The sequence below is a fragment of the Triticum urartu genome, chromosome 2A, assembly GCF_056163025.1.
Source record: "Triticum urartu cultivar PI428250 chromosome 2A, HENAU_Tu73, whole genome shotgun sequence".
In the NCBI taxonomy this organism is placed as follows: domain Eukaryota; kingdom Viridiplantae; phylum Streptophyta; class Magnoliopsida; order Poales; family Poaceae; genus Triticum; species Triticum urartu.
In genome coordinates, this window is record NC_141874.1 from 167,592,625 (window position 1) to 167,608,600 (window position 15,976).

The 15,976-nt window shown below is 44.5% G+C and overlaps 1 protein-coding gene across 1 annotated transcript; it reads right to left on the reverse strand.

The window, feature by feature from the left end:
* Window positions 1-3,169: 3,169 nt before the first annotated feature.
* LOC125536509 (alpha/beta-Hydrolases superfamily protein) lies at window positions 3,170-10,048 on the reverse strand. The gene is made up of 9 exons (XM_048699735.2): window positions 9,613-10,048; window positions 9,381-9,473; window positions 5,910-6,118; window positions 5,510-5,654; window positions 5,361-5,433; window positions 4,323-4,469; window positions 4,118-4,243; window positions 3,814-4,000; window positions 3,170-3,715 (listed from the first exon to the last, which is right to left on the reverse strand). The coding sequence occupies exons 1-8, from the start codon at window positions 9,858-9,860 to the stop codon at window positions 3,941-3,943; spliced, it is 1,101 nt and encodes a 366-aa protein (XP_048555692.1). The 5' UTR covers window positions 9,861-10,048; the 3' UTR covers window positions 3,170-3,715; window positions 3,814-3,940.
* Between the last annotated feature and the right edge of the window lie 5,928 nt (window positions 10,049-15,976).

The following is a 15,976-nucleotide window of genomic DNA, read 5'->3' on the forward strand; positions in this document are numbered from 1 at the left end:
TTTGCTTTGCTGGCCTTGAGTAGAATAGCCGCGCTAAACTAGCGCCGCGTCGCAAATTAAGCCGTTTTAGCGCGCGTAACACGGTGGGTCGCTCCAGCGGGCGCGCAAAAACGGCGTGCGAGCTATAACGGGCTGGGCGCGCGGTCGAAAACATTTAGCCGCGCGGTGTATTTCGGGCGCCCGCTGCAGCGCGCGGCACACTCCAGCGCTCGCGCCCGCACTTCCTCTCCCACTTTCACCCTACGTCCGGCCGCGCCGCCGCCGCCGCTCGCGCCCCCCGGCGACCGTTCAGGTTTCCCAGGCCTATCCCCGCGCGCCCGCGCTTCCGCCCCATCCCCTCCTAGTCCCGCCGGCGCTCGCGCGCCTCCGTCGTCCGAGGAACAGCGCCCGAGCGCTCGCTGCCGCGCCGCGCCCGCAAGGTGTTTGACAAAACGCCTACAAGGTATGTATTGCTCAAACTTCATGAATTTGATGCATGTTTTGAATTGTAGTTTTTATAGTATAGTATTGAACATTGTAGATGAGTTCGTCGTATGATTCTTCCGAAGAAGAATTTGATATGGAAGAGGAGGAGGATCTTGCAATGATCCTAGCTATGCATATAAAAAAAACCGAAGCACGGTGGTTCGGTTATGGGTCGGCAGAAAATTTGGAGGGATAGGATCGATGCCCACAACAGATTGATCAGGCATTATTTTGCGGAGAATCCCATATACCCCGAGTCGTATGTTCGTCGCCGGTTTACGATGAGCACCGAGTTGTTCAGGCGCATTGCAGAGAAACTAGCGAGCCATGACCGTTTTTTCAGCAAAGGAGGAATGCCGCCGGAGAGCTCGGGCATAGCACCTTTCAGAAGGTGACAGCCGCTTTACGTATGTTGGCATACGGTATACCGGCTAATCTTGTTGATGATCACTTGGCTATGGGTGAGAGCCAAGCCATCATGTGTGTCAAGCGCTTTGCAGTGGGAATTGTGCAAGTGTTTGGCGAGGAGTATTTGAGATCTCCCAATGCTGAAGACGTCGCAAGGCTATTGGCGATGAACAAAGCTCGCGGTTTTCCTGGCATGCTTGGCTTAATAGATTGCATGTATTGGAGTTGGAAGAATTGTCCAAAGGCATGGCATGGGCAATTCCACGGCCAAAAAAAGGGTTCCACTATAATCCTTGAAGCGGTGGCCGATCAGGAGACTTGGATTTGTCATGCATTCTTTGGAATGCCTGGATCTTTGAATGACATCAATGTTGTCAACCGGTCACCATTGATGAATAAGATCGCAAACGGTGAGTTGCCACCGGTGCAGTTTGTAGCAAATGGCCGTACGTACAACTATGGATATTATCTAGTGGATGGCATCTATCCAAAGTGGCAAACCTTCGTGAAGCCGTTGAAAAAGCCGGAAGGTAAGAAAAATCTTGACTTCCACAATGCTCATGCGGCGGCTAGAAAAGATGTGGAGAGAGCATTTGGGATTTTGCAAGCCCAATTTGTTATTGTGAGAGGACCGGCTAGATTTTGGGATCAAAAAATGCTTTGGTACATCATGCACGCTTGTGTGATCATGCACAACATGATCATCGAGAATGAGCGTGGCCAAGATTTAGACTACTCACAGTATGAACTCTTGGGATATCCCGTGCGAGTGCGACGGAGGGCTGAAAGGGTAGCCCATTTTATTGCCTCCTATCATGCCATTCGGCGTCCCGCAACGCACAGTGAACTTCAAAATGATTTGATTGCAGAGTGGTGGGCATGGCATGGATGACAAAGAGCATGATGATATCTGCATTCGACACTGTATTGTTCATGAACTATTTGTTGTGTTTATTACATTTGTTGTACTGAACGATAAACTATTTGTTTGAGTTGTAATGATAACGAAATTGAACTATTTATTGTTGATTTATTTTGTTTGTTTGATCATTTTTGCTCATAATACATGTATATGTGGTTTGTGCGGCGCACGCGTGCTGTATTTTTGCGCTCTGCTGGAGCGGCGCGCGCGCGCTGCACTATAACGCGGCTGCTGGAGCCAGCGCAGGCGGGCACGCTAAACCAGCCGAAGCGCGCGTGGCAAACATGTTTTTTGTACGCGGCGCTTAGCGCGGCTGTTGGAGATGCTCTAAGTATGACTTGCCTTGACGGCTCTTCCACCCCCGGGAGAACACAAGTCTGCTCTGGTCTCATCCATTATCCATCTCATCATCTGCATCACGACACCAACCTCACTTTCCATGCGTACATACAAGGTGCGTTGTTTAGTGTTTCGTGCCCGTCTGGACTACCGGCCCGGACGTGTGTTAGTTGGAGACCAGCCAGCGTACAAGGGATCGTTGGACGTGGAGAGACTATAAATAAAACGTGCGGCAAAAAGCCACCATCTGCCGCTAGGTACGGGATATGAGCTGCATTGTAGTAGTAAGTAGTAATTGTTATAGACTTGTAGAGCAGGTCCGGTCAGTCATGGACAAACACATGCATCGATCTCGACAAGAAGGCGGAGACTTAATATGCCACATTATTGCAACATGTGCGTAGTGGTTGGCATGACGACAGGGCGGCCACGGCCGGGCCTTCGTCGAGGGATGGTTTGGAATAAGAAAGACGTTCATGCTCTGCGTGTTGGTTTGTTTAGTTGGTTCACACACCAATCACGCGGGGCAGCTGACCAATTATCAGCCGGGTATTCGGGGATGAACGAGCCTTGTCTCCCAGTGGGACTGTGCAAGCGTTCACATTCATGGGGGCAGCCTGCAGTTTAGTTTGTAGTAGTAGTAGTTCCTAGGTGGAGAAAAAAGTAGCCAAATAACTCGCGAGAATATGCGACTAGAACATCCATTTCCGACTTCCATCTGGCAACAGTCCTGGCATTGATTTCAATGGATGAACCGTTCGTGTGCTCCTGTCAGGGCTGAAGAAATTAGAAGGGGGGCGGGCCAGGAAGCATTCCACGCACGATAATGAAAATGCACTATTACTAACTTACAACGTGGTGAATTTTTGAAAATGAAATGATGAAATGTGGCCCCGTAAACTTTGGTGCAAAAGTATGAGAGACACGTATCCGGAGGATAGAGGGGTGGCGGGCAAAACCTAGCCGCCGACGTCATGACGGGCAAGCTTTATGCCGCAATTACTTTCTTATTCTCAGCGGAAGCAGAGACGAATATGGAAATCCCAGAAATGGAAATGGAAGTAGATATTGTCAGAACTGAATACAACACAAATACTGTGCAGATACACACGTATGTGAAACAAAAAGTATGCCAGAATTTTAAAACCTGCTCGAACAATACAGAAAAGCGCAACCAAGAGTGTTGCATTGAAAATAGTAATAGTAGTGAAAATTTTAAAATTTTGGTCAAGCATTCCTAGGGGAGAAAAAACTTTTTACTTAAGATACTGTAGATCACTTCAAATCTCTTCTTCTGCATGCAAAGAAACCTCAAGTGAAAAGATAGGTAATTTGACTATGCAGACAAGGACGAAAATTAGCCACTACTTCTCCAAATTATATACATATATATGAACTTGCGTTCACTTTCGATGAACCTCCAACAGTTTCGACCAGAATAAAACACCTGTGCTGCTCATACTGATCTCCGTTCTGAGGAGACTGGTTCTTCTGCTGTAATAAGATGAAATAAGATAGTTCCTCCTCATGTCTCATACCTCAGCTATAAATGTGTTTCCTGTCAGTGCTCAAATGGAAGTTCTGCAGAGAGAAATTGCAAATTTTATTCCCAATGAAATAAGCAATGCAGTATTTTCTACAACGATTTCACATCAAGTGTTTGTGGTAAAAATTCTTACCACGGCCTACAAAAGAATGGACCGTTTGTGATCCTCAAGTAAAATTGGCATCCCCATATTCCAGCAACTCTTCGCTCGAGTTGACCATGTACCCATGTAAATAGGAAACAATCTACCCATGTACGTACTAACTATGGAGCTTAACAAATGATTCAACAAGTGGATTTACAAGCTCAGGTGCTTCATCCTGCAAGGACAAATACAAACAAGTGAGACAGATGTTACTTGATGCATACAGATGGTTACTAAAATGCTAGATTACAGTACAAAAATATTCGACTAAACCCAGCTTCCGATAGAGCACCTGAGGGCAGTGTCCAACATTCGGGAGGACAACAAAATCTTCGACAGCATCAAAAGACCCGTAGGCTCTTCCAAGTTCCACAGGCTCCCATGGATCCTTCTCTCCCCAAGCTACCAAAACTGGACACTGCACAATCCAAAACAAAACCTTATATTACTAACAAAATCGAAAGAAACGGTCAATCACACAACTGGGGAATCCTAACCTTCACCATGGGAAGTAAGTCTTCAGGTAGAGGACCTCCAGAATAGCAGATGAACTCAAGGAATACATCCACAGCACCGGGATCAAGCCCTGGCTGCAAGATCATCTGAACCAATTCATCTGTGACAGCGGATGTGTCATGGTAACACTGGAATTTCAGCAGAATTCGAAAAAAAGCAAAGATAGAGAAAATAAGTCCCAATGTAAGTGAAATATCCAAGCAAACTTTAAATAACTAAAACAGAAAAGGTTGAGAAAATAAGTTCCAATGTAAGTGAAACTATCCAAGCGAACTTTAAATAAGTAAAACAGAAAATCACATTCTGTACTTCAGAGACGATTAAACCAAAGCATGGTATTATTAGGTGGTTCATGAAAAAAGTCCGATATTGTATTCTTTTATTTGCATGAAGCTGTTTCAGTTGCAAGTTTCTGGGAGGGAAATCCTATTAGCGTGTAATTAAGCCAAATGAAGCTGTCCTCTAGAATGCAAGGTATACAACTCACATGCTTGCTATAACATGCATGCATATCATATCTCTTCCCTTATCAGATTCAAAATAATGTGCCATCAGGCATATTCTAAACTGAATGACATACATAAATGTGATACAAATTATCTTATACAAACTTCTACATAAGAGATAAATAAATAAATAAATAAGCTATACTGCAACTTCAATGGGGCAAACATACATATTGCTGGGAAGAATACACTTTGCCAGTCTTATGGAAAATGAATTGAGTAATAAATTGTAAAATTTTCTCTCAGATGGAGAAAGGCAAGCTTATAGGCATGATTTTGGTTTAGAGCTTAAGCTTATAGTAGCTTTCAGTTTCAGATCAAGCTTACAGGCCTTAGCTCCAATACTAGTAATGTTTATGGCACATCTAATTGTATTTAGAGAAGGATTTGTTTCTCCTCATATGATTCAATTGGAGCAATCCAGACCTTTTGCTTCTACCTATTCATGATGTTCGCCATCTGAATATTATGCTGTATAGTATCTTTATAAAGATAGTAGGTTAAAATAATTACCTGACAAAGAATATTTTTCACGGATTCTGGTGTTGCAACAGCATTAAAGAAGAGCTTCCCAATAACAGTGTTCCTGACAATCAGAAAAGGCATTATACCAAACTACCAGTGCAAACCAAGATAACGAGAAAGCATAAAATGTGAGTTACCTTAGGAGATTTTGAAATGATCTGATGAAAGGCCTTCCAAACCATGGCTGCTTATTGATATGAAGCATCCTTAATGAAATATCCAATAAAACAATACCTTTGCATGTTTGGGGTTCCATAACAGCTGCCTGCAGACCAACAAGCCCTGCAGAATAATGAAACAACTGCAAGGGTTAAGAAAGATGTTTCTGCTAAAATAAATCGTCCTCAGTTCATATATAAATAAATAAACACAAGATTGTTGATCAATCTAATTTTAATCAGCGTCATTCATTTACTCATCATGGTAATAATTAGAAATATTAACACTTTTAATTTCTGAGCCAGGATATTGCTATAAATTCATTGGCTATATAAAAAAATAGAATGTTCCATTGCTCTGCATAAACATCCAACATACCTCCAATTGAATTGCATATGAAGAAAGCATCACTCTTGACAACTTCAGCACAAAATGTATTCAACTGTTCTCCCCAAGTCTCAAAAGTATAAAAGCTCTCTTCGAACTCACGTGGATTAGGTTTATCAGAATACCCATAGCCAATTAGATCAATTGCATAAACTCTATTTGCCATGGCAAGAACAGGAATATTTTTCCGCCAATGGTCACTGAGAAAAGAAGAGAAATAAGTACAAGGTTCCTAAGAAAATGGAAGACGGCTAACTTACAGGGGAGAGGAAACATTATGATTCTAACAAAAGAAAAAGAAACCCAGTCTAACAGGGGAGAGACCTCATGGAATTAAATTAAGGTAGAGCCCACCCCTGTCTGAGGCTGGTCATAGTGGGAAATAACTTAGACCAGTAACATGCATATGTCACTAGTCCATGTTAGTACCTCCATAGTGGGTAGTAACATATGTGTAGTATCATGCAAACCTTCAATTATTTAGATGTAGACTCATTTTGTCTTGGGGTGTGTTATGTTACGGTAATATATTATGTTACACAAACATCTCTCTCCTCATTAACTACTTGCCATATAAGCAAATTCGCCTTGGGATGCGTTATGTTACTAGCTAAGTTATTCCCACTATGGCCAGCCTCAGGTGAGATACCAGAAATTCCATCATGACTGGAGTTGAACCTTGGTCGGCAGGAATGCACCACCGTGATCCTACCACTAGCCCAGTTTAATGATTCTAACAGAAGAACTAATATACTCTGGCAGACTCACTTAAATCAATTGTGTCATTTATTCCATGAATACATGCTATGTGCACCTTTGAAGTTCATATCACCATCATACAACATGATGAAAAATCACCCAGACAGTTCCTATGGTATGGTAAAGATATTCACAAAATAGGTAAACACATTGCTAGCTAAAAAGATATATATTCAGACCTAAATAACAAGGTGGACTTGGTGTTCTAAATCTCTGGGCTCGAAACACCACCCTCCTCCACAACTTTTATAACCATGCAAACATCCCATGGGTAAATCTGCTATGGAATGCCTACTATACTGAAAATACAGTCCCCCATGCAGCTGCACCCAAGGGATCATTTTGGTGGAGATTATTTGGGATCAAATGATCTGTTCAGAGGGCTTGCATCTTGTACTGCTAGTGATGGAAAAACTATGACGTTATGTAAAGATATATGAAATGGCAATATTGTGCACAGCAAATATCCAGAACTACACTCATTTGCCAAGGATGACAACATCTCTATGTTTCAGGTAATTAGTGCAGCACAGAATGACTTTAATATTTACTCCAATTGCCCCTGTCTGTTAGGCACATCAGCAACTGCATCACCTGAGCAATGCCAAGCTTCGTGCACTAGCCAATGCAACCAAAAGTCCGAACTTATGGATTGGGCTAGGCAATCCACATATACACTTCAGTACCCCCTCTCACGTGTGACGTGGGGTCAACACGTGAATAGGCTAAGAGGTATGGCTCAAGAGGCCTATACATGGACACAAGGGGGGGGGGGCAATTTTTGGATAAATTGTGAAAGTCAGGACTTGAATTCAAGACCTTAGGCCCTGATACCATGTCAAAGCTTCATGTACTAGCCAACGCAACCAAAGGTCCGAACTTATGGAAATGACTAGGCAATCCACATATACACTTCAACAAGAGACAAAATTATCCACATGGATAGCACTCATGAAAAAGATAGTTGGAAATTCCTATGGGAGATGAATCATTCTGCACCAGAAAAATATATAAAGCCCTAAATGTTACTTGTGACATACCATTGCTTGTCAAATGGATCTGGAAAACTTGCTGCTTCTCAAAGACAGAGTCAGCACTACAGATCTCCTCAGGAAACACTTTCACATTGAATCTAGTATATGTGTTCTCTGTGATGAATGTCCTGTTGAAGATCTACTTCGCTTATTTTTTGGATGTTCACTCAGCCAAGGTTTCTGGTGGGGTATTGCCGTATTGGTACCGAATCACCCGCAAAAAAATAAAATAAAAAGTATTGTTACAGAATGGGAAACTGATACAAATTTCTTTGAGATGATCATGCAAGCCAAGCAAAGATACTCTTATGAGCACTTCATGGAGATCATGATTATTGAATGTTGGAGCATATGGCTTCAGAGAAATGGAAAGATCTTTGTAAATGAACAACCATCCATTGTTTCATGCGTAGCTCTTTCAAAGTCTCTTTTGATCTTGTTATGCATAGAGCCAGGCCTAGCCTCAGAGACGGCATGCAATATTAGCTAGACAGCTTGTAAACAGTAGAACCTTTTCCCCTGTTTTTTGTTCTTCCCATATGTACACACACATTTATTATAACATACAAAATGGCGCAGTAGGGGCCTTCCCTAATGTTTTTCGCTCAAAGAAAAGAACTAATTTAGCTTAAGATCAAATAGTTCCAGCATTATTGCCAGGAGCAATGCATATTGAGCTTTTATCACAAATGAAGCACTATATTTCCAAATAGGAAAGGTGAAAAGGAAATTAACAAACTGATATCAATTATGAATAGTTATAGATTGCTACTCCAGTCTCCAAATAGTAGCCAAACCAATTTAAGTGGTAAAGCTTTTTATATACTTTATCATCAGAGACCAAAAGTCTTAACTTATATTCACAGCAGATTTTGAATTCACCACTATTCACATTGGATATGTGTCTTTTTTGTTCCCCGATGATTGGATTTTCATTTCAAAAAATTTGGTACGGTGGATGCATGGTGTGTCGTTGTCTGGTTGTCATTTTTTTTGCAGATTGTTTAGCTATTGCTTACTAGTCTAATCTTGCATTAGTAGCACAGTAGCACTTCAATACTTCTCAAAGAACAGTGCGCCAACCGGACACTTTGGCAAATTGGTACCAAGTGTAACGGCAGTCATAAACCGTATTTATGCGGCTATGCCATGAATCCATGATCACTGAAGAACTTTTGTTGCCTGCAAATCTTCTATATCTAAATAGCTAGCCCCCACTAACATATTTCTCTCAACATGCAAGCATGCCACCTCATCATTCAACATGCATAGGAAAGGCCCACCTCAACATGCAACTATGCATATTAACAATCCACTTCAACATGCAAACATGCATGCATGTAAAATTCCATTCTATTATGGTATTAAATTTAATTCTTATATCATTTTTAAAACTATTATTTCAAATATTCATGTTTCATATAACCAAAATCTCACAAAAATACTGCAAAATATTCCCGCAATGCAAACATGCATGCATGTAAAATTCCATTCTATTATGGTATTAAACTTAATTCTTATATAATTTTAAAAACTATTATTTCAAATATTCATGTTCCAGATAACCAAAATCTCACTAAAATACTGTAAAATATCCCCGCAACAACGTGCGGGGCATCATCTAGTACTTAGTAAACTGTAAACAAGAGTGTGCGTGCACGATGCGTACCTGTTTGCCCCGAAACCATGAATTAGAACCAGTGCAGGGCCAGACGTTCCGGCGCACTGATAACGAATGTTGTAGCCCTTCCAATTCCATGTACTGCACCCGAAACGAACAAAGGAAAAAATAATCAAGAACACCATTATTTTTACTTATACTATAAGGGAACTTGCCGAATCAACCAGAAGTAGGGAAATGCAGAAAGCGCAGGTAAAACAGTCCAGAAATTGGCGCCAACCTGGTACGTGCCTGGGGCAGGGGCTCCGACGGGGCAGACGGGCCCGGCGCGGCGGGAAGGCTCTCCTCGGCCGGCTCGGCCTTGGAGGCCTCGGCCCGCAGCCGAGAGCGGGGCGAGTTTCCAGAGGAGAGCCACGAACGCTTCGAGAGCCGGGTAGAGGGGGCGTGGTAGTAGGCGGCCGCGGCGGCAGTCGCGCTGCGGCGGCGCGCGGGCAGGGAGACCAGGCTGGGTGGGGCCGCGCACGCCATCTCGCCGCGCGCACGGCACGGTGCTGCTCGAGGCTGCCGAGGACAGGAGAGGAAAGCGAGGCCGCGGGGAGGGAGGGAGGGAGCTGGGAGAGAAGCTTTTTTTTTTTTTAACGGAGCGTGTGGCGCGAGTTGTCCATGTCTGATGGGCGTTCCGCCGCGTGGGCGAAACGGGACGGCGGAGGCGCTGGGCGGGACGGACGACGCAGTGGTTTTCTGTGAGCCGCGCCGGTGGACTGGAGTCGACGAGTATTTAGAGTTTTTTTTCCGACGTCAAAGTCGTATCATAGTTTACTTTTATGGAAAATGTTTCAGAGTTTTTTTTTGAAGAATTTACAATGGCATTCACTAGAAAATCCGGGAGTTCATCGACCCACTTACAAGAAGGATTACTATAATAGAAAAATGTTTTTTCCTGAAAAGAAAATGTTTCAGAGTTAAATGCACTGCAGGTTCTAAATCTTTTATCGAAATGTCGATTTAGTCCTAGTTTTTCTTGAGATGCATGTTTAGGTCCCAATTCTGTAGTAAATGGTCCACTCGAGGCCTTTTTTTGCCATGTCAACATGGAGTTGGTCTTTTACAGGAAACCCTTTATAAACCCTCCTATTCTCATTTCTCATTCCCTAGTCCCCGATCCACTAGGCAGGGGCAATGCCAGCAATCAAATGCCATAGTTCGCGGGAGAGCATGACGACGAGGCTTGGTAGCACACTGTAGTGAGCTACGACAATTGCATGTGTGTGTACGGTCTTGCGGGTGCTAACCCATGGCGTCCTAGACCAGTGGGTGCGTGTGGAGCCGCCGAAGCGACGCCGACAATGATTGATAGCGGTGGCGGTCGACGATACTAGGCGGGAGAGCGACAGAGGGAGAGAGGGAAGCATGGGAGCAACACGAAAGAACCGCTAGGCGCTAGCTCACCTTGAACACGCCATGGATGTGCAGTATGGAAAGGAGTTCGAAAAACGAATCCATGGGCGGTGGAGGCGGCTGCTGGAGTGGGCCATCGCATAAAGGACAGCTCGGGACGAAATGCTTCACATGGATGGAATGGAGACCTTCTGTAGAGCATGTCCAAGCTTTAGGAGGAGATCGTCTTCAAAGGGGCTCAACATAGTCGAGGATTGAGGCATGGTGGCGGCCACCGAAGGCAAGGAAAAAGATGAAGGGTGTGGACAACTTAGGGCATGTAGGATCAATATTTCCTCAAGAAGGCTCTAAAACTAATGGCGGAGGTATCGGGCATAGTCTTCGGGCCAAGCAAGGTCTTGAAGGAAATATGCTAGAGACAATAATACAATTGTTATTTATATTTCCTTATATCATGATAAATGTTTATAATTCATGCTAGAATTGTATTAACCGGAAACTCAGTACATGTGTGAATACATTGTCCCTAGTATGTCTCTACTTAACTAGCTCGTTAATCAAAGATGGTTAAGTTTCCTGACCATAGACATGTGTTGTCATTTGATGAACATGATCACATCATTAGAGAATGATGTGATGGACAAGGCCCATCCGTTAGCTTAGCATAAATGATCGTTTAGTTTTATTGCTATTGCTTTCATCATGACTTATACATGTTCCTCTGACTATGAGATTATGCAACTCCCTAATACCGGAGGAACACCTTGTGTGCTATCAAAGGTCACAACATAACTGGGTGATTATAAAGATGCTCTATAGGTGTCTCCGATGTTGTTTTTTGAGTTGGCATAGATCGAGATTAGGATTTGTCACTCCGATTGTCGGAAAGGTATCTCTGGACCCTCTCGGTAATGCACATCACTATAAGCCTTGCAAGCAATGTGACTAATGAGTTAGTTGCGGGATGATGCATTACAGAATGAGTAAAGAGACTTGCCGGTAACGAGATTGAACTAGGTATTGAGATCCCGACGATCGAATCTCGGGAAAGTAACATACCGATGACAAAGGGAACATCTATGCTGTAACACTCCGGATGTAATTTACCTTATATGTATCCCAACTCTTGCCATTTCCGACGCTAAGTTATTTTATTTCCTCGGGTTTGGGTTTTTGTCTCCGTGTGTTGTTGCCTTTCTCATGCATCTCATATCATGTCATCATGTGCATTGCATTTGCATACGTGTTCGTCTCATGCATCCGAGCATTTTCCCCGTTGTCTGTTTTGCATTCCGGCGCTCCTATCTCCTTCGATGGTCCTTTCTACCTCTTTTCGTGTGTGGGGGTTAAACATTTCCGGATTGGACCGAGACTTGCCATGCGGCCTTGGTTTACTACCGGTAGACCGCGTGTCAAGTTTCGTGTCATTTGTACTTCGTTTGATACTCCAACGGTTAACTGAGGGACCGAGAAGGCCTCGTTTGTGTTGCAGCCCAACACCCTTCCAATTTGGCCCAAAACCCACCTAAACCTCCTCCATCATCTCGGTCGTTCGATCATGATCGTGCGGCCGAAAACCGCACCTCATTTGGACTCTCCTAACTCCCTCTACCTATAAAAATGTCTCTTCCCCGAAAATCACGGGTCAAACCCTAACCTCCCCCTCTCCTCGCATCGCCGGACGAAAACCGCCGGGCCGGACGTGTCCGACCCATGCCGCCGCCGCCACGTGGCAGCCCCTCATTCGCCGCCGCCCCGCGCCCACTTCACCGCGCCGCCACCCGCGCGCCGGCCTGCCAGGCCCGGCGCCGGCCCCCGAGGGCCCGTACCCCGTCGCCGCTCGTCTCCACCGAGACCGCCCGAGGCCACCGCGCCTCTCACCGCCCGGCTCCGCCGCCGCCATCACCGGCCACCGCGGCCGCCATCGTCGCCTCGCCGCCACCGCGGTCGGATCCGCCGCGGGAGACGCCGCCCCTGCCGTCCGGTGCCCCCTCGTCACCGGCGCACCTCGGGAGGGCCGGATCCGCCCTCCTCCGGCCCCCTCCTCGCCTGCCTACCTCGCCGGAGCAGATCCCCTCGCCGGAGTTCCTCGGTTCGCGCGCCCGCGAAGAACCCTAGATCTGAGAGGGTTGACTTTCTCTCCTGTCCCATTAAATTTGTGCATTTTTCATCATGCCGTAACTCCACATCCGTAGCTCCGATTTGCGCGTGTAGCATATCAAAATGTTCGTCTCAGAGAGTATATCATTTCATCTCATCGCATCATTTTCATTTGAGCTCATCTTGATGCCCGAAATTCTGTTGGAAGAGGGCTATATGATAAAATTGTCAGATCTGCTGCATCAAATAGCTATTTGTCATTTTTTGCCATGATTAATGTGTGCATGATATGCTCCTGAGCTCTACATGAGTTTTGTTATATGCCATGCCATCTTTACAGAGGTGCTTACCATGTATTTTTGTGATATGTGTGGTGACTAGCACAAGCTTGCAAAGTAGTGCATTCGTTAATGCTGATTTCAGGGACTTAGAATCTCCAAGTCCTTGTTCTGATTCTGTCATTATGCCATATGTTCATGTTGTTTCCTAGTGATCCGTGCCTCTTTTGAGGATGATCAGTAAGGATGTTTTGTTAATATTGTGGTGCTCTATCCATCCATGTCTTTGTTTGCAATTATGGAGCACCCTAGCTTGAGTCAATCGAGCTCTACTTTTGCTATTTCGTGAATCCTGGCAGATTGTTGTCTTGTTAGCGATTTTGCCGAGGATGTTGCGAGTGATCCGTGCATGCTATGTTGTTGTTCTTGCCATGTCTAGCTTCTATGATATGTATTCTTGATGGTTGTATGCTTAGTTTATCATGCCATGCTCTGTAGTGAGTGCATCGAGCTCGTAAACATGCCTACCCTTTAACAGATTTGCATGCTCCAGTTTTTCACTAAGTATGTAACCTGATTATGTTTTTGGCATATTCACATGCTTGCAATTGTATTTTCTGATCCCTTTTGTCTCAAGGTCAATAACGGACTTTTGTTAACGGCTTTGAGTAGCTTCATTTCATGCCTTGCTTTGCCATGTTAAGTTCCTGTAGCATATAGTTTTCATGCTCCAAAGTGTGCTACCTGATGTTAAAAATTCCAGACTTGTGTTAATTTCACTAAGTCTGAAACCTGTTATCATTTGCACTTTTGCCATGTTTGTTTGAACCTGTTAATGGATGAATTGGCCGTAGCTCAGTGTTCATCTTTTGTCAAGCATCATGAGTGGATCCCTACCATGTATTGTGTTGTCATGTTTGAGTGCTGTAGCATAATTATCTTGATGCTTTTAGATGGCTACTTGCTGATTATCGCACACCGGTGCCATATTTGTTTTGCTTGCCATTTCCAAACCGTACATCCGATTCCGGTGATCTTTATATCAATTTCAACCAAAATCACCTCACATTTCCAGTGGCACTCTTGGATTTCCAATTTGAGGCCAGGTTCAATCATTCCTTGTCAAATCTTGCATATGCATCACATATCGCATCCCGCATAGCATACCATGTTTGCATCATGTTGTTCGAGCTTTGCACGTGGTTGATTGTGTTCCTTTTGCTTGTTTGTCTTGTTTGGGTAGAGCCGGGAGACGAGTTCGCTAACGAGGAGCCCGTTGAGTTTGCTTACGAGGATCAAGTCAACTCTGACAATTTTGCAGGCAAGATGATCATACCCTCGAAATCACTTCTATCTTTGCTTGCTAGATGCTCGCTCTTTTGCTATGCCTATGCTACGATGCCTGCCACTTGCTTTTCATGCCTCCCAAATTGCCATGTCAAACCTCTAACCCACCATGTCCTATCAAACCATTGATTGGCTATGTTACCGCTTTGCTCAGCCCCTCTTATAGCGCTGCTAGTTGCAGGTGAATATTGGAGATCGTTCCTTGTTGGAAAATTGTTTATTGTTGGGATATCACCATATTATCTTGTTATCTTAATGCATATATATACTTGGTAAAGGGTGGAAGGCTCGGCCTTATGCCTAGTGTTTTGTTCCACTCTTGCCGCCCTAGTTTCCGTCATATCGGTGTTATGTTCCCGGATTTTGGCGTTCCTTACGCGGTTGGGCTATAATGGGAACCCCTTGACAGTTCGCCTTAAGTAAAGCTCTTCCAGCAATGCCCAACATTGGTTTTACCATTTGCCACCTAGCCTCTTTTTCCCTTGGGTTTCCGGAGCCCGAGGGTCATCTTATTTAAACCCCCCTGGGCCAGTGCTCCTCTGAGTGTTGGTCCGAACTGGGCAGCCTGCGGGGCCACCAGGGGGAAACTCGAGGGTTGGTTTTACTCGTAGCTTGACCTATCTGAGTGTGCCCTGAGAACGAGATATGTGCAGCTCCTATCGGGATTTGTCGGCACATTCGGGCGGTGTTGCTGGAGTTGTTTTACCTTTGTCGAGGATGTCTTGTAGAACCGGGATGCCGAGTCTGATCGGAATGTATCGGGAGAAGGAATATCCTTTGTTGACTGTGAGAGCTTGTGATGGGCTAAGTTGGGACTCCCCTGCAGGGTTTTGAACTTTCGAAAGCCGTGCCCGCGGTTATGGGCATATGGGAATTTGTTAATGTCCGGTTGTAGATAACATGAAACTTAACTTAATTAAAATGAATCAACCGCGTGTGTAACCGTGATGGTCTCTTCTCAGCGGAGTCCGGGAAGTGAACATGGTGTTGGAGTAATGTTTGACGTAGGTTGTTCTATAGTTCTTCGTTCGTGCTTTGCTTTCTCTTCTCGCTCTCTTTTGCGAACAGGTTAGCCACCATATATGCTAGTCGCTTGCTGCAGCTCCACATATTACCTTGCCTTACCTATAAGCTTAAATAGTCTTGATCGCGAGGGTGTGAGATTGCTGAGTCCCCGTGACTCACAGTTTACTTCCAAAACGCAGGGACCGATGATTCCGTTCCAGATGATGCGCTTGAGCTCAAGTGGGAGTTCGACAAAGACTCACGCCGTTACTATGTGTCTTTCCCAGATGATCAATAGTGGTGCCCAGTTGGGGCGATCGGGACCGTGTCGCATGTGGGGTTGATCTTTTATTTTGGTACCGTAGTCGGACCATGAGTATATTGGATGATTGTAATGTTAATCATGTATTTGTGTGACGTGGCGAGTGTAAGCCAACTATGTACCTTTTTCCCCTATTATCTATTTACATGGGTTGTTGTGAAGATTACCTTACTTGTGACATTGCTTTCAATGCG